The sequence below is a fragment of the Papio anubis genome, chromosome 6 (genome assembly GCF_008728515.1).
Source record: "Papio anubis isolate 15944 chromosome 6, Panubis1.0, whole genome shotgun sequence".
In the NCBI taxonomy this organism is placed as follows: Eukaryota; Metazoa; Chordata; class Mammalia; order Primates; family Cercopithecidae; genus Papio; species Papio anubis.
The window spans coordinates 56,152,649-56,176,518 of NC_044981.1; the positions used below are offsets into that span (position 1 = coordinate 56,152,649).

Sequence of the window (23,870 nt, forward strand, 5' to 3'; positions counted from 1 at the left end):
TGGACACATACACCCTCCCAAGACTAAACCAGGAAGAAGTCAAACCCCTAATAGACCAATAACAATTTCTGAAATTGAGGCAGTAATAGCCTATCAACCAAAAAAAAAGCCCAGGACCAGACAGATTAACAGACAAATTCTACCAGAGGTACGAAGAGGAGCTGGTACCATTCCTTCTGAAACTATTTCAAATAATAGAAAAAGAGGGAATCTTCCCTAACTCATTTTATGAGGCCAGCATCATCCTGATTCCAAAACCTGGCAGAAACACAACAAAAAAGAAAATTTCAGGCCACTATCCCTACTGAGCATCAATGTGAAAATCCTCAATAAAATACTGGCAAACCGAATCCAGCAGCACATCAAAAATCTTATCTACCATGATCAAGTCAGCTTCATCCGTGAGATGGAAGTCTGGTTCAACATACACAAATCAATAAACGTAATTCACCACATAAACAGAACCAATGACAAAGCCTATATGATTATCTCAATAGATGCAGAAAAGGCCTTCGATAAAATTCAACACCATTTCATGCTAAAAACTGTCAATAAACTAGATATTGATGGAACTTATCACAAAATAGAGCTATTTTTTGACAAACACACAGCTAATATCATACTGAATGGGCAAAAACTAGAAGCGCTCCATTTGAAAACTGGCAAAAGACAAGGATGGCTTCTCTCACCACTCCTATTCAACATAGCATTGGAAGTTCTAGCCAAGGCAATCAGGCAAGAGAAAGAAATGAAGGATATTCAAATAGGAAGAGAGGAAGTCAGATTGTCTCTGTTTGCAGATGACATGATTGTATATTTAGAAAACCCCATTGTCTCAGCCCAAAAACTTCATAAGCTGATAAGCAACTTCAGCAAACTCTCAGGATACAAAACCAATGCACAAAAATCACAAGCATTCCTATACACCACTAATAGACAAACAGAGACCCAAATCATTAGTGAACTTCCACTCAAAGTGCTACAAAGAGAGTAAAATACCTAGCAATACAACTTCCAAGAGATGTGAAGGACCTTTTCAAAGAGAACTACAAACCACTGCTCAAGGAAATAAGAGAGGACACAAACAAATGGAAAAACATTCCATGCTCATAGATAGGAAGAATCAATATCATGAAAATGGCTATAATGCCAATAGTAATTTATACATTCAATGCTATCACCATCAAGCTACCATTGACCTTTTTTTTTTTTTTTTAGTTGGGGCCTCTTCTTTTCCCCCGGTCTGGAGTGCAGTGGTGCAATGTTGGCTCACTGCAAGCTCCACCTCCCGGGTTCATGCCATTCTCCTGCCTCAGCCTCCCGAGTAGCTGGGACTACAGATGCCCAGCTATTTTTTTGTATTTTTAGCGGAGATAAGGTTTCACTGTGTCAGCCAGGATGGTCTTGATCTCCTGACCTCGTGATCCACCCGCCTTGGCCTCCCAAAGTGCTGGGATTACAGGCGTGAGCCACCGTGCCTCAGCCGCTACCATTGACTTTCTACACAGAATTAGAAAAAAACTACTTTAAATTTCATATGGAACCAAAAAAGAGCCCGCATAGCCAAGACAATCCTAAGCCAAAAAAAAAAAAAAAAAAAAAAATTGCTGGAGGCATAATGCTACCTGACTTCACACTATGCTACAATGCTACAGTAACCAAAACAGCATGGTACTGTTACCAAAACAGATATATAGACCAATGGAACAGAACAGAGGCCTCAGAAATAACACCACACATCCATAACCATCTGAACGTTGACAAACCTGACAAAAACAAGCAATGGGGAAAAGATTCCCTATTTAATAGTTTTGAAAAAACTGGCTAGCCATATGCAGAAAACTGAAAGTGGACCCCTTCCTTACACCTTACACAAAAATTAACTCAGATGGATTAAAGACTTAAACATAAGACCTAAAACCATAAAAACCCTAGAAGAAAACCCAGGCAATACCAATCAGGACATAGGCATGGCAAAGACTTCATGACTAAAACACCAAAAGCAATGGCAACAAAAGCCAAAATTGATAACTGAAATCTGATTAAACTAAAGAGCTTCTGCACAGCAAAAGAAACAGTCATCAGAGTGAACAGGCAACCTACAGAATGGGAGAAAATTTTTGCAATCTATGCATCTGACAAAAGGCTAATAACAAGAATCTACAAAGAACTTAAACAAATTTACAAGAAAAAAATAACCCCGTCAAAAAGTGGGTGAAGGATATGAACAGACACTTTTAAAAAGAAGACATTTATGCGGCCAACAAACATATGAAAAAATGCTCATCATCACTGGTCATTGGGTAAATGCAAATCAAAACTACAATGACATATCATCTCATGCCAGTTAGAATCGTGGTCATTAAAACATCAGGAAACAACAGATGCTGGAGAGGATGTGGAGAAATAGGAACGCTTTTACACTGTTTGTGGGAATGTAAATTAGTTCAACCATTGTGGAAGACAGTGTGGCAATTCCTCAAGGATCTAGAACCACAAATACCATTTGACCCAGCGCTCCCATTACTGGGCATATACCCAAAGGATTATAAATCATGCTACTATAAAGACACATTCACACGTATGTTTATTATGGCACTGTTCACACCAGCAAAGACTTGGAACCAACCCAAATGCCCATCAATGATAGACTGGGTAAAGAAAATGTGGCACATATACACCATGGAATATTATACAGCCATAAAATGTATGAGTTCATGTCCTTTGCAGGGACATGAATGAAGCTGGAAACCATCACTCTCCACAAACTAACACAAGATCAGAAACCAGACACTGCATGTTGTCTCTCATAAGTGGGAGTTGAACAATGAGAGCACATGGACACAGGGCGGGGAACATCACACACCGGGGCCTGTTTGGGTGGGGGTGCTAGGGGAAGGATAGCATTAGGAGAATTACCTAACGTAGATGACGGATTGATGGGTGCAGCAAACCACCGTGGCACGTGTATACCTATGTAACAAACCTGCACGTTCTGCACATGTACTCCAGAACTTAAAGTATAATTAAAAAGTAATAATTTAAATGGGGATTCACTAAAGATATGCACATACCTTAAATATTATATCTTAAACTTAAGACATTTGAATGCCATTTATTTGTTAGGGCAAGGTCTTTTGAGTATCATTTAGTGTTTGGAATTTGATTTTATCTTTCTTTTATAAACTATACCCATAGTATGGCATCAGTAATTTCCAACTTGGATTCCTTAAAGTAGAAAAGGAACTTGATATGCAAAGCAATAGGATCTTTCTTCCTCTCCTTCAACCTTTTTTTTTTTTTAAGTGACTTGCCTTTCTTGGGTCTTTAAAAATATTTAATGTAGATTTCATAGAACTAACAACTCTTTCTTTTACATTCATTTTTATTTGCTTTTCCCGTAGCAACCCTATGACTTAACGCTGTTATCTCCATTTCATAGATGAAGAAACTCAGACTTTAAAAAGATTACCCTATTTCATTTTGTGCACATTGAAGTCTAATAAACATATTGCTAACTGACAACTTGAAGCGAGGTATAGAAAATCCTAACATATTTTTATAGCGTAAGATATTAGATTATTTTTGCATAAAATACAACTATGTTTTTACAATCTTTATAGCCAAGTTTCTCTCTAGAAATAAAATTTATAATGGAGATATCATTATCAGTTTGATTTTGCACACAATCTCTTGAAACAGATTTCAGAGCAACTAATGATCTAGTCAGAAGGCCTGAATTTTAATTCAGACAAAACCAGTTACTAATTCTATGACTTTGAATAAACTATCTATTCTCCTTAGGCCTCTGTACATGGAGGAGATTCAATTTAATGGATTCCCCAAGGTATTTCTAATCTCTGGTTTTGTGTTTACAAACTAGAAAGCCTTCTGATTAAAATGTATTAGACAATAAATTTACTTTTTGTGAAACACATTGCAAAATGCAAAATTTATATTGGATTTTTAATGAATTGAGTGAAAATTGAATATAATAAAGAAGTTCATAAATGATCCCATTGTTAATCAACATTATAGATATAAAAGATTTCGGAAACATTTTGAAATCAAGCAGTTAAGTTAAAAAAATAAAGCAAAGATAAAATTTGTTCTTAATGATCTATAACTTTTAAAATCAGTCTGTATACTCTCCATCTGTTACACAGTGGAATTACTGTAAAATTAGCCTAACATGTATTAACAACTGGCAAAAGAGAATCAGAGATTCCTAGGGTACTTAAATAAGTATTACCAGAAAAGACTTATGTCTCTGTCTGTTGGTCCGTCCACCAGTAGGGTTCATTCTGGACCATAGCAGCAACCCCTTTTTTCCTGGCCAATTCATTTTAATCTGCTATAAGATTATACACAACTTCAGTCGCACCACGTCTCTTTTTAAGGGTTTTCGGTCACTCTCTGTTGCCTAGAGAATTAGGTCTTGACCACTTACCCTGATTTTCAAGGCTCTCTCAGGCTGGCCCCTGCCTGTCTTTCCAAACTCATTCCTTATTGTTTCCTTGCATGTGCCTTTCATATTAGGCTATGTGAACTATTTCATATTTGCTTTCCCAGGACGTTGTCTCTTTACCTCGCTCACGTGGTCCTGCTGCAAATATTGCCTTTCCCCTCATCATCCCAGCTTTTCACTCTCTGCATCTTTCCAGACCCAACTCAAATAGCACTTCTCTTTCAAAGCCTTCCTTGATCTCAGCCGAAATTTCTCTCTACTATGGAGTGTAATAGGTCTTTATCTGTGACTCTCATCACTTCTCCATTCTTGGTAGAGGTTTTTAAGTATATGACTTACTGGACTGGAAATTCGAGTTAGTCAAATGTATTCCTGTATGCTGAATAGCGAATAGTTTATAACACAGTCTTTTATATAGTAAGGCTTTAATTAAATATGCAAAATTATCACTGGTATACACTATTTCTGGGTCCACCTCACCAAATATTAGATACCTACAGTGTGCAAGTCACTTCAGTATGAAGGGTGAGACATAAAAGGATTAGTTAATAGAAGACGGATGAACAAAAGAAATGGAATGACTTCTCAGTTTCCAAAAACTTGATAAATGAAAATACCACCAAAGAAACCAGCAGTCACTCACTCAAGCAAAATGATATTTTTGTTGTCAATTCCAACTGCAGAAGGTGAGAAGGCAGGGATTTGAGACTGTGGAAAGCAAACTGCATGTAAGGAGAGATTACTATAGTGCATAATTTGAAATCATACTCAAAGTTAAAGTTTAATGATAGTATTTGAGAAAAAATAACATAAGTTATGAACTAGGCATGTTTGTATTCAGGCACAGTGAAATTTACAAGAAGAGATTTTCTGTAAGAAGACCAAGGAAACGCCAAGATTAGAATGAAGAATTACATTGACTTAGGTTGCTTTTTCGGTTTATATCATACTAAATGAGATTGCATATGCCAGACTTACAAGTAAGCTCTAAAACACAAGTGGTATCAGGGACCAGTATCAAAATGATCAAAAGTGATTTTATGATCACTTAAAAAACAAAAAAACCACAAATATTTATTGGCCTACAATGTGACAGGCCTTTTACTTGGAACTGGGGATACAATAATGGATCACACAGGTCCCTAACCTGTGCCTCACTAACACACAGTGTCCCACACATACACACACACACATACACACACACACACAGGTTTCTATTCCAAACACAGTTTTATTTCTAAGTTTTTATTTCGATGTAATTGTCAACCAGAATTGGTAATGTTTTGGGTATTGCCAGAACTGAAGGCATGGTGTAGATGGGAGGTGGCAGGTGGGAGCTGGGGACTGGGGAGGTGAGAGAAAGGTGTCTAGTATGCCCCAAGGATGAATGGTGATACCAGTCACTGAGAGCAAAGGATGGGGAGAGGGGAAAGGATACGTTTCCTATTGGGTGTGAGCTGCCTTTGAGCAATCTTAGATGTTGAGTAGGTGTTAGATAAGGGACTGAAACTAGATAGGGAACTGGATCCAAACACAGAGGCTCAGACTAGAAATATAAATGTGGGAGCCATTAAAGTTTGGGTAATGGTTGAAGCTCTCCTTGAATGAAATGGTGTAAGTAGTTGATTAAGTGTTAGAATGTGTACAGCTAGAATCCATGTTTCAGGTATGAAGTTATAAACAAGGACTAGGACCAGTTTTTGAAACTCATATATTTATAGCTCTGCCATGTGTTAATGCAGTATAAATTTCCTTCCTTTACAGGTGGATGATTGTGGCTTTTCTTTGAATCATCCTAATCAGTTCTTTTGTGAGAGCCAACGTATTCTAAATGGTGGTAAAGACATAAAGAAGGAGCCTATCCAACCAGAAACTCCTCAACCCAAACCAAGTATCCAGAAAGCCAAGGATGCATCATCTGCTCTGGCCTCTTTAAATTCCTCTCTGGAAATGGATATGGAAGGACTGGAAGATTACTTTAGTGAAGATTCTTAGGCAGTTTTGTAACCCTTTTTCCTCAATAGCCTTCATTTTGTTTTTAAGATTTTGCTTTTGTTGTTGTTGAAAAAGGGTTTCACTCTGTCACCCAGGCTGTAGTGCAGTGACACAATTACAGCTGATTGTAGCCTCGACCTTCCCAGCTCAAGTGATCCTCCTGCCTCAGCCTCCCAAGTAGTTGGTACCACAGGTGTGCATGCCATACCCAGATAATTTTTTAAAAAATTTTTGTGGAGGTGGGGGTCTCCCTATGTTGCCCAGGCAGATCTCAAACTCCTGGGCTCAAGTGATCCTCACACCTCAGCCTCCCAAAGTGCTGGGATTACAAGTGTGAGCCACTGTGCCTGGCCTTTCTTTTTTTAACCTTTTTATTTAACTTCTCTCTTCACTGCATCCCAGTCCATCTACAGAAAGCGGGTTTGAGGTAAAAACAAAGACCTACACTATATTTTGCTTTGACAAAAGGAAAGAGGAAGAGTTTCTATTAAAATCTATCACTTGAGTGATGTCATTTAAATCCTGTTTTAGGAGATAAAAATAGCTTTTGGGACTGGTTAAAGTCCCCCAGAAACTATAATACAGTTAAGAACAACTTTTGTTTTAACTCTTATCACTTTGTAATTTTGACTCAATCCTTTTCTGGACCATTTTTGTTAATAAATATCAAAGTGTACGTGACAGTGTCTGTGTATAATTGGGAAAGTCGTATGTCATAACAGAATGAAGTTAGCTTTAGAAAGCCGAGCATAGAAATGTAGGTCTTCGTTGTGTTAAAAGGGAAATATTAGAAGTGCTCTCGCCACTGTAGTTCAGTGAGAAATTTTATGATAGAATGTTTTGTATCTGGCAGTTTTTAAAGTGGTCATTTGGAATATCCAACACACTGCTTATCGCTAATGAAGAGTTTAAACTTTTCTTTACCTTTTTTTTTTTTTTAAGAGTTGACCTGTTTTTGGTTATTCTACATCAGGCACCTTTGAGTGGCACCAAACTCTCCGGAGGGAACTGTGACTTGGGAATTAAAAGAAACAAAATTTGTATAGCCAGTTATATTTATTAAGGAATAATAGGGATATTTTATTATGTAAAATAGTGGCACATCTTATCTGCTGCCATTACTCTGGGGACAGGTTCATGAAGAATAGACAATTACCAAGCAAGAAGATTGTACATATAAAGTGTTTATTTTACCCTCCAACTTCCATACCTTCTTTCTTATGTGGTTGCTGTGAATTACCAAATAGATTCGGTAAATTAATTAACTTCAGCAATGAATAGTGATACTTGTAGTAACTCCCTCCTTTGAGTGCCAGCAATAGAATTTAATAAATGTTGTGGATGATTACAGACATACGAGACCAATGCCCTGTTCTCTCTGCCTGCTTTTGTCAAGGGAGTAAGGTGAAGTTGATGATCCCTGGCACGTATGCCTTGTGGAGCAGTGCCATTGTGGATACCCTCGTCTACATAATGATTTCCTCTCGGGGCTCTACTCACTCACCAACAGGATTTGGGGTGCTCAGGAAACCCGGTTTGAAACATAGTTCTTCCTCATCTATTACTTTGGAATATGTGAAAAGTATTAGTGTATTTCTGTCTTCTTTTCCTGGTAAAGAGGGATATTTTTATTTTATCCTTTTGAATCAGATACTAACTAAATTAAAAAGAGGACATTGTATTCAGAAAACTAGACTTAGTAGCACCGTGTTTTTAATCATGTGATAAACTGCATCACAATGAAAAGGATTAAACAGGATCAGATCATCAGAAACTAAAAACGTCAACTGAGTTTTCATTTTAGTCTTCTGAGTCAAAGATTTCTTGGAATATTTAGCAACATATAATTAAATGAGATACTATCTAAACTTTTACTTGTCTTGGTGAATTATTATTTCCTAGTTCAGAAAATAGTATTATTCCACTACAAATTACCCCTATAAATCTCTGCCTTCTGAAACCATCTGCTACTCCCTTCATCATTTGTAGTTCTCAACAGGAATCTGATGATTGCCTGCCACTTTATCCATGGACTGCAAAACCACAAGTCCTTTTTTTTAAAAAAAAAAATAAGAACAAGTGCTACCTGGAGCTGTTTTAACCACAGAATTAAGTTAGCTTTAGAAAGCCGAGCATAGAAATGTAGGTCTTCGTTGTGTTAAAAGGATATTAGAAGCACTCTCGCCACTGTAGTTCAATGAGAAATTTTATGATAGAATGTTTTGTATCTGGCAGCATTTTGCAAGGCTGTCTTTTTCTACTGCTTCATGTTCTCCTTCTTTTATGAAGCCTGTGCTCCCACCAACTAAAAGGACAGAGTCATTAACGGCATGGTAGATGTAGCTTACTGGACTATTTATTTTATACTGGCAGCCCCAGGAAATTGTGTCATCCTACTTGAATTTTTATATGTGTCTAGTCCAACTCCAAAATAACACTAGTTTAAATATTAGTTGTATTACAGGTTCAATTCAATTTATTAATAAGACATGTATTATACAGAAGAATATATAAATATTCTGTGAAATCTATAGATTAGAGGGTAGGGGATAGAGGTGTATAAAAGAAGATCAAAATTAATGCTTTTCTGGTGCTTTTGGAGTTGGAAAAAGCAATTTATTTTTCATGCTTCACAGGTCTTGACAATTTTGATTTGTTTTCTTTGAGAGCAGACCTGTTTGAATTGGTTGATGTAGAAAGAACCCAAAAGAAAAATCAAAAGCCAACAGCCTCTTTTCAAAACAGTAGCCAGTGAAAAAGAATATGAGTCTTCCAGATCTTTTAACTTTTAGTCTTTTATTATCTCCTCAAGTAAGAGAGGCTGTATGATTATCAAAGACAAAAGAAGAAACAGCAAAAGAAAGAAACCAGGTTGGAAATTTGTAGCTGGTTGAAGCAATGACATTGTTAGGAGAGATTCTGTCATATTTCTTTCAAGTTGTTTCTCCATAATGTTTTTCACTCTGCCCGTACAGTACAAAACTTAATTGCCATGTACATAAAAGAACACTAGGAAGGTTTTACGTAAACTTTTTAGGACTGCTTATAATATTATAGAGTCATAAAAGTGAATAGTTATAGATTTCGAATGAGCTGGGAATGGAATAAAGCAATGGGAAAGATCTCTAATTCACGTAGAATTTTAATAAGCTAAGGGATTTCTTCTCTCTCTAAAAGCATGCAGGGTGTTTTGCTTGTTACACTTTGCTGTCTTATTGATACTCAGGGTCTTTGCAAGCAAACTTCTGTAATTCTTTACAAAGAAGAAAAGAAAACTTCTGGGATTTAAGCTTGAAAGGCAAAATGAGACAACTCTAAAGTTCTGTTTCAGTTTGAGTCTACTCTTTGCAAATTTAATCAAGGTCTTCCACAGGCATCAGCTTGACATTAAATTTAAGTGCCCATTAAAGTGAGAGTTTGACAGCAGTTCTGAATGTGAAGCTCAGTCTGAGGACATCTTTACAGCTGGAAGGGAAAAAAAAAAAACGTTGAGAAGCCTCAAACCACTGTGGTAATTAGATCCATTTGTTAACTTCTTTTCTAATGTTGGCAAAGGCAGGGAGAGAAAAGGTTGACAGAGGCTGGAATCAGGAAGGCAGTCCAGAGCTCCCTGCAGAAATCAGGTAAGCACAGGGTCCTGTATTGCAGAGAATACTGGAGGATATTCCCTCTGACAAATGAGTGAGATGGGGAATTTATTTGAAGAACTTGATTCGGTTTGTCTTCCTTTCAACACACAGAGCCACGGTGTGTGGAAGCTGCGTTTTGGATAGGTGTGTTGGTTTGGTCGTAAGGCCCTTTGGAAGACACACAGTGTTATTTGGGAGTGGACCTCTGGTGGTACATTGTTGGCCTGAAGAGTTAATGTTTCTCACAAGGGTATCTAACTTATATTTAGGTAATCACTTATTTACCCAAAGCATCTGGTCTTTTCATTATTGAGTTCCTTTTTCACAGGTTGCGATTGCCCTAGTCTAAGGCTTCTCACCATAATTGGCATTGTAGGCAATTAGCTTTGTGACTCTGTGGAAATCATGTCACTAGTAGGAAATTATCTTCCTACTTCACTGACCTGCCTGTCAAAATTGATACTATTTCTTGTTATTGGTTTGCTTTCTGTCCTGTAAGCTCTTTTTGTTCATTGCTTCATGACATTTTTCTTTTTCCAGAATTATCATTGTAGAACCTCATCAAAGGGTAAAGAATATGTCTTCATATGAAGCTCCTGCATTTCCCTTGAGCTTTCCATTGCAGTACTGTTTTTGAACATTGATGACAAGGTAGTGAAACAACACTGCTAATAAATGTATAATGGGTTTTTCAATTTAACCTTGCATTTCTAGGTATTCATTCACCACACTAGAACTATGAGACTCTTTAAGGCTTTGTTTAGTTTTGCACTGAAAGCACAGGGAAAAATAAATTCAACAAATACTGCATTTAATTTAAGACTGAGCACCTTGTGCACATTTCCCTGATTACTCCCACACGTCACTTTTTTTTTTTAGAGATCTTACCTTCTATTTGGGTCATGGGATACCAAGATCTTCATTACTGATTAAAAATGACATAGTGATACATACTTCTCTTTTATCTTCCCTTTCATTGGTAAGAATTAAACTGTGATTTAAACAATGCTCTACCACCCTTAACTCTTGGTTGTCCATAGAGTTCCTGCCTGTTTCTCTTCTTACTTCATGAGTCTCCCTGAATGAACTCATTCACCCCCATGATATTTTTTTTCCATCCATATGCAAATAATCCCCAAATCTGTACCTCCCAGCTGAGAATTCTCTGAGCACAGATCCATCCATCCAGCTATCTCTTGGATCTCTTTTTAGGATATCCCACAAGTATCTCAAATTTAATTTGTTCAAAAATCAAACCTGTTCTCTCTTCTCACATCTATTTCTCACCCATTTTGTCAATGTAGAAACCCTAAAGTTAACCTGGACTATGATTTTCCACCTTCTCCATACATCCAAATCCAATTGATTCTGTTTTAATACCAGTGTGTCTAAACCAGTAGATCTCAAACGGGGGTAATTTTGCCATGCAGGAAACATTTTTGGTGATCACAACGGGAGGAGGGCCTGCTCTTGGCATCTAGTGGATGGAGGCTGAGGATGCTACTAAACATCTTACAGTGTGCCTACTGTGCACAGGACAGCCCTTCACCACAAAGAAATATGTGGCCCAAAATGTGCGGAAACTCTGTTCTAAACAGTTTCCTCTCCTCCCTTCCTTCCTTGTACTACATTAGATTGCCCTCTCATCATTCTAAGCGAAGTGGTCTCAACTTACTAGCCTAGTCTCCGTTTGCCCACCCTGAACCCATCCCATATCCTTCTTCAAAATCTAATCCAAATACTTTTCCCCCAGGTGTGTGTCTTGAACATGGTTCTCCATTACCTATATGAGGAAGTCCAACCACCTATTATTTTGTGCATGAGGCCTTCCATGACCTGGTTCTACCTCTCCAGTTCCATCTATTGCCATTCAGCTCCCTCCTCTATAATCCAATCCAGTGATTTAGCCATTCGCACAAACTTTCCCTGCACATTCGACTACACACTCTCTCTTTCCTCATATTATCCTCCCTGCCTGGAATGCCCTTCCATTCCCTACCATGCTAACTACTGTTTCTCCTCTAAGGCTCAGGTTAGGTACATTCCTTCAAGCCTTCTCTGTTGATCCCAGTATAGATTCATTGTCCCTTTCAGTTCATCTAACATGCCATGGATGCTATACTTAATACCTATATGACAGTACTTACAATCATCCGTTTACTTATGTTTCCCTTATGTTTTATAGTATCATCCATTTACTTATGTTTCCATTATACTATAAAGTCCTTGAGGACAGAAACGATATCACTTTCATATTTGAATCCCTAATAATTAGCATTGTCTCTAGTTCTTAGCATCATGCATGACATTCTTGGGCACTCAGTAAACATGGGTAGAGTGCATGAATGGTTACTTGCTTATTAGGAATCTCAAATTCAGTGTTTTTAAGACCAACAAACAAGGGGTGGAATGGATTCTGGGCCCCAGATTGGAGGCATCACTTACAATTAAAACTTGGGCAAGCTCTTTAATTTTCCATGCTTCATCTGCTTCACATATGACAAGGGGATAATGATTACACCTACTTCAAGATGATTCTATTAGCTGCTGTTACATTTACAACAGTCAGAATCCTGTCTGTCACATGGAAACACTTGTGTTATTTGATAATCAACCCTTACAACAAATATTATACTACCACGTGGATTCTCCCTATTTCAGGGGCGTTCATTCTGAATATCCCTTACCTGGAGTAATCCTCTTATGTCCACTATAATGCGGTAGACTGTGGGAGCTGGGGGAACCCACTAAACAAGGTTTCAGCAAAAAGCAGTCATGTCAGTGGATCTATGATGCCACACCTTTGACACCTTTGTGGCCAGGCAGGGTAGATGGAGAATTGCGAACTATGAAACTGGAGGATTTCCCCTATGTGTGGGATATACTGTGGTATGAAAAGTTGCTCACAGGGTGTCACAGAGTACTGCTTGTTCTTAAAAAGGAAGGACTGAGGCAACTTGAGCTTTGGAATATAGATATGTCAGTGGGTTTACACATGACTCCCAGTGAAAGTGATACCTGTGTAGTACCTAGTCTCCAAGCACTTATAAAAGTACTTTTAGGTAGATAAAATTAGGTGCCACCATGGCACTTCTGGATGTGGATAAGAATAGTGATCATCTGCATTTTCCCTAGAAATGACTCTCAGAGGCCTGGCATGGTGGCTCAACCTGTCACCATCACTTCAGGAGGTCAAGGTGGGAAGATCACGTGAGGCCAAGAGTTTGAGACTAGCCTGGGCAACATAGTAAGACTGTCTCTACAAAAATAAAAATAAAAAACTAGCCAGGCGTGGTGGCACTCACCTATAGACCCAGCTACTCAGGAGGCTGGAGCAGGAGGATCGCTCAAACCCAGGAGTTCAAGGCTGCAGTGAGCTATGATCTAGCCACTGTGCTCCAGCCTAGGTGACAGAGTGAGACCCTGTGTCTAGCGGAGAAAAAATAGATTAAATTCCCTGAGCTGGCTCACAGATTCTCTGATCAAATCAGGCACGGTGACTTCTTGGCCTGTGCACTTCCTTCTTCATTATGATTTTCTCACCAAAGGCCTTAGGACCAGCTTCCATGACTGCAGACCACAACTAAAACAACTCATTTCTATTATGTGGCAAGTTAATTAATCCTCTTGCTTCAGTTTCTCTATGTAAAACTGGGATAATAGCATTGCCTACGTCACAGAATTTGTATGAGATGAAATGAGATAGCCAGTGTCAAATGCTTTGTGAACAGTCTGACACATGGAAGCTCTAAATAATTGTTAGCTATTATTATACAAGAGTTCTATATTTTGTTTGAAATACGGTTATCCAAGTAAAGTTTGGAAACTATAATAAATATTTTGTGCATCAAAGGGTAAGAATTATGTTTTCATTTAATTCTACGGAATACAAATTCTAAAACCCTTAGCCCTTCATATAAAAAAATAAACTACAGACTCTCAGAATTATAAGGAATTTCTACTACCAGGATTTCTCCTAACTGTGTTTTGCTTGGCATCATGGAATAATCTATACAAAGTACAGCCAGGATTCCTCAAGGATCTAGAACTAGAAATATCATTTGACCCAGCAATCCCATTATTGTGTATATACCAAAAGGATTATAAATCATGCTACTATAAAGACATATGCACACGTATGTTTATTGCAGCACTATTCACAATAGCAAAGACTTGGAACCAACCCAAATGCCCATCAGTGATAGACTGGATTAAGAAAATGTGGCACATATACACCATGGAATACTATGCAGCCATAAAAAAGGATGGGTTCACGTCCTTTGCAGAGACATGGATGAAGCTGGAAACCATCATTCTCAGCAAACTAACACAAGAACAGAAAACCAAACACTGCATGTTCTCACTCATAAGTGGGAGTTGAACAATGCGACCACATGGACACAAGGAGGGGAACATTGCACACTGGGGCCTGTTGGGTGGTGGGGAGCTGGGGGAGGGATAGCATTGGGAGAAATACCTAATGTAAATGATGAGTTGATGGCTGCAGCAAATCAACATGACACATGTATACCTATGTAACAAACCTGCACTTTGTGCACATGTACCCTAGAACTTAAAGTATAATAATAAAAACGTAAAAGTAGAGCCATAACTGTCGTACAATGTCATGGGAAATTTTATTTGCCTTGCCTACCAGTTTCTCAAGAATAATTAGCATCATCTCCTGACTTGGTTAGAGGAATACACTTCTATTCCCTTGTCTACACCATGGAAACTTCCCTATCATCTCAATTTAATACCCCTTCCTGTACTACAACAACTTATCTCCTATAAGAAGTGATCTGGGTATAGATATTTCATTTGTGGTGTCCCACCCAGCCTCTAGTGCTATTGTGGTGGATGTCCCCTCTCAGTAACCCTGTTAAGAAGCTAGAAGCTTTGGTGCAAATTCTTACACTACACACAACACTTAAATCCAAACACATATTCCTTAGTAACTGGAACTGTACATCAAAATAAAATAAGCACTAGGGTAATATATACAACTTCTATCCATACTCAAATTGCAGGCTATAAAATGCACCAAGGCAGAGAGAATACAGAATGCCTCTGGGTGACTTTATCCTTATTGAGGAAAAACCGCCTGTTTGCGAAGGTGTTGTCCACTGTTTAGGAAGACAAACATGATGAGAGAGGCTCTTTGCAGATTCCTGCCACTTAAACTGGAAGAATATAGCCCACACCAAATCCATTGCGTAATTCCTCCTTTTAAGCCTAACAGCAGGCACTTTAGAGGTGTCCTAATTCAATCTCTAAACCAATACAGTAGTCCCCACTTATCCACAGGGGATACATTCCAAGACACCCAGTGGATGCTTGAAATTACAGACAGTGACAAACTCTCTACATATTATATATTTTTTATCTGATATCAAAGATGGCTACTAAGTGACTATAGGGCAGGTAGCATATAAAGTATGAATATGCTGTTCAAAGGAATGAGTCACAGAAAGAGATGGCATGAGACTTCATTGTGCTACTCAGAACATTGTGCAATATAAAACTTATCAATTGTTTATTTCTGGAGTTTTCCATTTAATATTTCAGACTATAGTTGACCTTGGTTAAATGAAGCTACAGAAAGCAAAATTATGGATAAGGGGTAACTATTATCTAGTAAAGATTTTCTGCTTGTGAGCATTATGGTTTCTGTTGCAACTACTCAACTCTGTTACTATAGTACAAAAGCAACACAGACAATACATAAACAAATGAGTGTGACTAGATTTGGACTGAAATGGGCCAGATTTGACCTAGGCGAGTTTACCAACCCTAACTTAGATGAATGGGGCAAAATCTTTGAAGGATACAAATGACCAAAACTGACTCAGAAAAGAAGTAGAATACCTGAATATCCTATATTAGCTAAAACTAGAATTTGTAACTTAAAATCTTCCCACAATTCCAGATCCAGATGGGTTCAATGATAAATCCTATGAAATATTGAAAAAAATATGCCAATCCTATGCAAACTGTTTTAGAAACTAAACGAGGACAGAACACTTTCCAACTCATACTATGAGACCAGCGCCACCCTGAAACTATAACTAGACAATCACATTATAAGAAAATAAAATTACAGACCAATATTTCTCATGAGCATAAAGGCAAGAATCCTTAGCAAAATATTAGTAATTAAAATCAAGCAATATATAAAAAGGGCAATACATCATGACCAAGTGAGATTTACCCCAGAATTGTAAGGTCAGTTTAACATACAATAAATCAATGTAATTTACCATGTTAACAAAATAAAAGCAAAAAAAAAAAAAAAAAAACCCTTTCAATAGATACAGAAAAAGCACTTAACAAAATTCAACATCTGTTCATCGTAAGAACTCTCAGTGAACAAGCAATAGAAGGAAAATTCCTTAATCTGATAAAGGGCATCTATGAAAAATAAGATTTCTCCTAACTGTGAGGTAAGATCATACTTAATGGTGAAAGGCTGAATGCTTTCCTTTTAGGATCTGGAACAAGATGAGTATATTCATTTTCACCACTTCTCTTCAACACTATACTGAGAATCCTAGCTACTGCAACAAAACCAAAAAAAAAAAAAAAAAAAAAAAAAAAAAAAAAAAAAAAAAAAAAAGAGATAAATGAAAGGCATACAAAGAAATGAAAGGCATACAGTTAAGAAAAAAAGAAAGCTATCTTTCTTCATTGGTGACATGATTAAATATTTAGAAAATCCTATGGAATCTTGAGAAATGAATAAATTTAGTAAGGTTACAGGAGACAAGGCTAATATGCAAACATTACTTATGGTTCTATAAAATAGCAACAATTAGAAATTGAGATTTCTAAAAATACCATTTATAACATCAAAAACATGAGATATTTATAAATAAATTTAACATATGTAAGATCTCTTCACTAAATACTAAAAAACATATATAAAATGTATTGAAGAAGACCTAAATAAATGGAGAGATGTACCATATTCATAGAAGTCTCAATATTGTTTACATCCCAGTTCTCTTCAAATTGATCTACAGATTCAAAGTAATACCAACAAAAATCCCTGGATTTTTTTTTTCCATGTAAATTAACAAGCTGATACTAAATGTATATAAACCCAAAGGACCGAGGAGAGCCAAAACAATTTTGAACAAGGAAAACAAGGCTGAAAGTCTTACCTTATAATTTCAAGACTTACTGTAAAGTGACAGTAATCAAGACAGTATGGTATTGGTATAAGGATAGACATGTAACAAAAAATATAGAACATCTCAAATGAACTCACACATACATGGTCAAATGATTCTTGAGAAAGGGAACAGTGTTAATCAATGGAGGAAAGAAGGAAATAGTTCTTTAACCTTTGGCGTTGGATTATTTTAAAACTATATAACTGTAAATTACAAGTGTTTATATGTATATGTTCACACATACACTCATACTCTCTTCAAATTTGTTTTATGTGAGAATTATTTTAAACTAACAAAACAAAAGAATGAACATTTTGTAATGAATCCAATCTTTTTTGTTTATTTCAGGAAGAGGCATTTCTATTCTTTCAGTTTTGAAGGCAATCAACTAGTTTTTCTCATATGTCTCTTCTACTGTCTCTACCATCTCTTTCTAAAGTGAGTTTATAAGAAACAGGTAAGAGGTCCAGAGGCCTGTTCCAAGATGGCCAAATAGGAACTGCTCTGGTCTGCAGCTCCCAGTGTGATGCAGAAGATGGGTGATTTCTGCATTTCCAACTGAGGTACCCAGTTCATCTCATTGGGACTGGTTGGACAGTGGGTGCAGCCCACGGCAGGTGAGCCAAAGCAGGGCAGGCCATCGCCTCACCTGGGAAGAGAAGGGGTCAGGGGATTTCCTTTCCTAGCCAAGGGAAGCCGTGACAGACTGTACCTGGAAAAACGGGACTCTGCTGCCCAAATACTGTGCTTTTCCCAAGGTCTTAGCAACTGGCAGACAAGGAGATTCTCTCCCATGCCTGGCTCGGCAGGTCCCACGCCCATGGAGCCTTGCTCACTGCTAGCGTGGCAGTCTGAGATTGAACAGTGAGGTGGCAGCCTGGCTTGGGTGGGACGTCTGCCATTGCAGAGGCTTCAGTAGGTAAAGAAAGCAGCTGGGAAGCTCAAATTGGGGGGAGCCCACCACAGCTCAGCAAAGCCTACTGCCTCTGTAGACCACCTCTGTGGGCAGGGCATAGCTGAACCAAAGGCAGCAGACAACTTCTTCAGACTGAAACATCCCTGTCTGACAGCTCTGCAGAGAGCAGTGGTTCTCCCAGCATAGTGTATGTCTCTGAGAATGGACAGACTGCCTCCTCAAGTGGGTCCTTGACCCCCATGTAGCCTAACTGGGAGAAATCTCCCAGTAGGGGCTGAGAGACACATCATATAAGTGGGTCACCCTCTGGGAGGAAGCTTCCAGAGGAAGGATCAGGCCACAATATTTGCTGTTTTGCAATATTCGCTGTTCTGCAGCCTCCACTGGTGATATCGAGGCAAAAAGGGTCTGGAGTGGACCTACAGCAAACTCCAACAGACCTGCAGCTGAGGGACCTGACTGTTAGAAAGAAAACAAAGAGAAAGGAATAGCATCAACATCAACAAAAAGGACATCTACACCAAAACCTCATCTGTAGGTCACCAATATCAAAGACCAAAGGTAGATAAAACCATAAAGATGGGGAGAAACCAGAGCAGAAAAGCTGAAAATTCTAAAAACCATAGCACCTCTTCTCGAGAGGATCACAGCCCCTCACCAGCAATGGAACAAAGCTGGATGGAGAATGACCTTGACAAGTTGACAGAAATAGGCTTCAGAAGATTGGTAATAACAAACTTCTCCGAGCTAAAGGAGCATATTCGAACTGATTGCAAGGAAGTTAAAACCCTGAAAAAGGTTAGACGAATGGCTAACTAGAATCAACAGTGTAGAGAAGCCTTAAATGACCTGGAGTTGAAAACCACGGCACGAGAACTACATAACACATACACAAGCTTCAACAGCTGATTCGATCAAGTGGAAGAAAGGGTATCAGTGATTGAAGATCAAATTAATCAAATAAAGTGAGAAGAAAAGTTCAGAGTAAAAAGAAACAAACAAAGCCTCCAAGAAATATAGGACTATGTGAAAAGACCAAATCTACGTTTGATTGGTGTGCCTGAAAGTGATGGGGAGAATGGAACCAAGTTGGAAAACACACTTCAGGATATTATCCAGGAGAACTTCTCCAACCTAGCAAGGCAGGCCAACATTCAAATTCAGGAAATACAGAGACCACCACAAAGATACTCCTTGAGAAGAGCAACCCCGAGACACATAATTGTCAGATTCACCAAGGTTGAAATGAAGGAAAAAATATTAAGGGCAGCCAGAGAGAAAGGTTAGGTTACCCACAAAGGGAAACCCATCAGACTAACAGCTGATCTCTCTGCAGAAACCTGACAAGCCAGAATAGAGTGGGGGTCAATATTCAACATTCTTAAAGAAAAGAATTTTCAACGCAGAATTTCATAGCCAGCCAAACTAAGTTTCATAAGATAAGGAGAAATAAAATCCTTTACAGACAAGCAAATGCTGAGAGATTTTGTCACCACCAGGACTGCCTTACAAGAGTTCCTAAAGGAAGCACTAAACATGGAAAGGAATAACCAGCTACTGCAAAAACATACCAAATTGTAAAGACCATCGATGCTATGAAGAAACTGCATCAATTAACAGGCAAAATAACCAGCTAGCATCATAATGACAGGATCAAATTCACATATAACAATATTAACCTGAAACGTAAAGGGGCTAAATGCCCCAATTAAAAGACACAGACTGGCAAATTGGATAAAGAGTTAAGACCAACCACTGTGCTGTATTCAGAAGACCCATCTCACATGCAGGGATACACATAGGCTAAAAATAAAGGGATGGAGGAAGATTGAGCAAATGGAAAGAAAAAAAAAAAAAAAGCAGGGATTGCAATTTTAGTCTCTGATAAAACAGACTTTAAACCAACAAAGATCAAAAGAGACAAAGAAGACCATTACATAATGGTAAAGGGATCAATTCAACAAGAAGAGCTAACTATCCTAAATATATATGCACCCAATGCAGGAGCACCCAGATTCATAAAGCAAGTCCTTAGAGACCTACAAAAAGACTTAGTCTCCCATACAATAATCATGGGAGATTTTAACACCCCACTGTCAATGTTAGACAGATCAAAGAGACAGAAGGTTAACAAGGATATCCAGGACTTGAACTCAGCTCTGCACCAAGCAGACCTAATAGAAATCTACAGAAGTCTCCACCCCAAATCAACAGAATATAAATTCTTCTCAGCACTACATCACACTTATTCTAAAATAGACCACATAATTGGAAGTAAAGCACTCCTCAGAAAATGTTAAAGAACAGAAATCACAACAAACTGTCTCTTAGACCACAGTGCAATCAAATTAGAATTCAGGATTAAGAAACTCACTCAAAACCACACAACGACATGGAAACTGAACAACCTGCTCCTGAATAACAGCTGGGTAAATAACGAAATGAAGGCAGAAATAAAGATGTTCTTTGAAACCAATGAGAACAAAGACACAATGTACCAGAATCTCTGGGACACAGCTAAAGCAGTTTGTAGAGGGAAATTTATAGCACTAAATGCCCACAAGAGAAAGCAGGAAAGATCTAAAATCGACACCCTAACATCACAATTAAAAGAACTAGAGAAGCAAGAGCAAACACATTCAAAAGCTAGTAGGAGGCAAGAAATAACTAAGATCAGAGCAGGAATGAAAAAGATAGAGACACATAAAACCCTTCAAAAAAAATTAATGCATCCAGGAGCTGGTTTTTTGAAAAGATCAACAAAATTGATAGACCACTAGCAAGACTAATAAAGAAGAAAAGAGAGAAAAATCAAAGAGACACAAGAAAAAATGATAAAGGGAAGATCACCACTGATCCCACAGAAATACAACCTACCATCAGATAACACTATAAATGCCTCTATGCAAATAAACTAGAAAATCTAGAAGAAATGGATACATTCCTGGAAACCCACACCCTCCCAAGACTAAACCAGGAAGGAATTGAATCTCTGAATAGACAAATAACAGGCTCTGAAATTGAGGCAATAATTATTAGCCTACCAACCAAAAAAAAAAAGTCCAGGACCTGATGGATTCACTGCCAAATTCTACCAGAGGTACAAGGAACAGCTGGTACCATTCCTTCTGAAACTATTCCAATCAATAGAAAAAGAGGGAATCCTCCCTAACTCATTTTATGAGGCCAGCATCATCCTGATACCAAAGCTTGGTAAATACACAACAAAAAAGACAATTTTAGACCAATATCCCTGATGAATATCTATGTGAAAATCCTCAATGAAATACTGGCAGGCCGGGCCTGGTGGCTCACGTCTGTAATCCCAGCACTTTGGGAGGCCGAGGCGGGTGAATCACCAGGTCAGGAGATCGAGACCATCCTGGCTAACACAATGAAACCCTGTCTCTACTAAAAATACAAAAAAATTAGCCGGGCATGGTGGCGGGTGCCTGTAGTCACAGCTAATCGGGAGGCTGAGGCAGGAGAATGGCATGAACCCAGGAGGCAGAACTTGCAGTTAGCTGAGATCATACCACTGCACTCCAGCCTGGGCAACAGAGCTAGACTCTGTGTCTAAATAAATAAATAAATAAATAAAAATAAAATAAAACAAACTGCTGCCAAACCGAATCCAGCAGCACATCAAAAAGCTTATCAACCACAATCAAGTCAGCTTCATCCCTGGGATGCAAGGCTGGTTCAACATACGCAAATCAATAAATGTAATCCATCACATAAACAGAATCAAAGGCAAAAACCACATGATTATCTCAACAGATGCAGAAAAGGCCTTCAGCAAAATTCAACACCCCTTCATGCTAAAAACTCTCAATAAACTAGGTATCGATGGAATATATCTCAAAATAATAAGAGCTATTTGTGACAATCCCACAGGCAATATCATACTGAATGGGCAAAAACTGGAAGCATTCCCTTTGAAAACTGGCACAAGACAAGGATGCTCTCTCTCACCATACTTATTCAACATAGTGTTAGAAGTTCTGGCCAGGGCAATCAGGCAGGAGAAAGAAAGAAAGTGTATTCAATTAGGAAAAGAGGAAGTCAAATTGTCCCTGTTTGCAGATGACATGATTGTATATTTAGAAAACCCCATTGTCTCAGCCCCAAATCTCCTTAAGCTGATAAGCAACTTCAGCAAAGTCTCAGATACAAAATCAATGTGCAAAAATCACAAGCATTCCTATACACCAATAACAGAGAGCCAAATCATGAGTGAACTCCCATTCACAATTGCTACAAAGAGAATAAAATAGGAATCCAACTTACAAGGGATGTGAAGGACCTCTTCCAGGAGAACTACAAACCACTACTTAAGGAAATAAAAGAGGACACAAACAAATGGAAGAACATTCCGTGCTCATGGATAGGAAAAATCAATATTGTGAAAATGGCCATACTGCCCAAGGTAATTTACAGATTCAATGCCATCCCCAATAAGCTACCAATGACTTTCTTCACAGAATTGGAAAAAAACTACTTTAAATTTCATATGGAACCAAAAAAGAGCCCACATTGCCAAGACAATCCCGAGCAAAAAGAACAATGCTGGAGGCATAACACTACCTGACTTCAAACTATACCACAAGGCTACAGTAAGCAAAACAGCATGGTACTGGTACCAAAACAGAGATATAGACCAATGGAACAGAACAGAGGCCACAGAAATAATACCACACATCTACAACAATCTGATCTTTGACAAACCTGACAAAAACAACAAATGGGGGAAAGATTCCCTATTTAATAAATGGTGCTGGGAAAACTGACTAGCCACATGAAGAAAGCTGAAACAGGATCCCTTCCTTACACCTTATACAAAAATTAATTCAAGATGGATTATAGACTTAAATATTACACTTGAAACCATAAAATCCCTAGAAGAAAACCCAGGCAATACCATTCAGGACATAGGCATGGGCAAGGACTTCATGACTAAAACACCAAAAGTAATAGCAACAAAAGCCAAAATTAGCAAATGGGATCTAATTAAACTAAAGAGCTTCTGCACAGCAAAAGAAACTACCATTAGAGTGAACAGACAACCTACAGAATGGGAGAAAATTTTTGTAATCTACCCATCTGACAAAGGGCTAATATCCAGAATCTACAAAGAACTGAAACAAATGTACAAGAAAAAAAAAACAGACAATCCCATCAAAAAGTGGGCAAAGGATATGAACAGACATTTCTCAAAAGAAGAGATTTATGCAGCCAACAGACACATGAAAAAATGCTCATCATCACTGGTCATCAGAGAAATGCAAATCAAAACCACAATAAGATATCTTCTCATGCCAGTTAGAATGGTGATCATTAAAATGTAAGGAAACAACAGATGCTGGAGAGGATGTGGAGAAATAGGAATGCTTTTACACTGTTGGTGGGAGTGTAAATTCGTTCAACCATTGTGGAAGACAATGTGGCGATTCCTCAAGGATCTAGAACCAGAAATACCATTTGATCCAGCAATTCCATTATTGGGTATGTACCCAAAGGATTATAAATCATGCTACTATAAAGACACATGCACACATATGTTTATTGCAGCACTATTCACAATAGCAAAGACTTGGAACCAACCCAAATGTCCATCAATGAAAGACTGGATTAAGAAAATGTGGCACATATACATGATGGAATACTATATAGCCATAAGAAAGAAC

At 38.1% G+C, this 23,870-nt stretch overlaps 1 protein-coding gene across 1 annotated transcript in view; it reads left to right on the plus strand.

Annotated features, from left to right (window-relative positions):
- PRIM2 (DNA primase subunit 2) overlaps nt 1–8,331 on the plus strand; it is a 315,731-nt gene extending 307,400 nt beyond the window's left edge. The window contains exon 14 of the mRNA XM_021936782.2: nt 6,233–8,331. Within this exon, the coding sequence (XP_021792474.2) occupies nt 6,233–6,463 (231 nt within the window). The 3' untranslated portion in view covers nt 6,464–8,331. The remainder of the gene's footprint in view (nt 1–6,232) is intronic.
- The last annotated feature ends 15,539 nt before the right edge of the window (nt 8,332–23,870 follow it).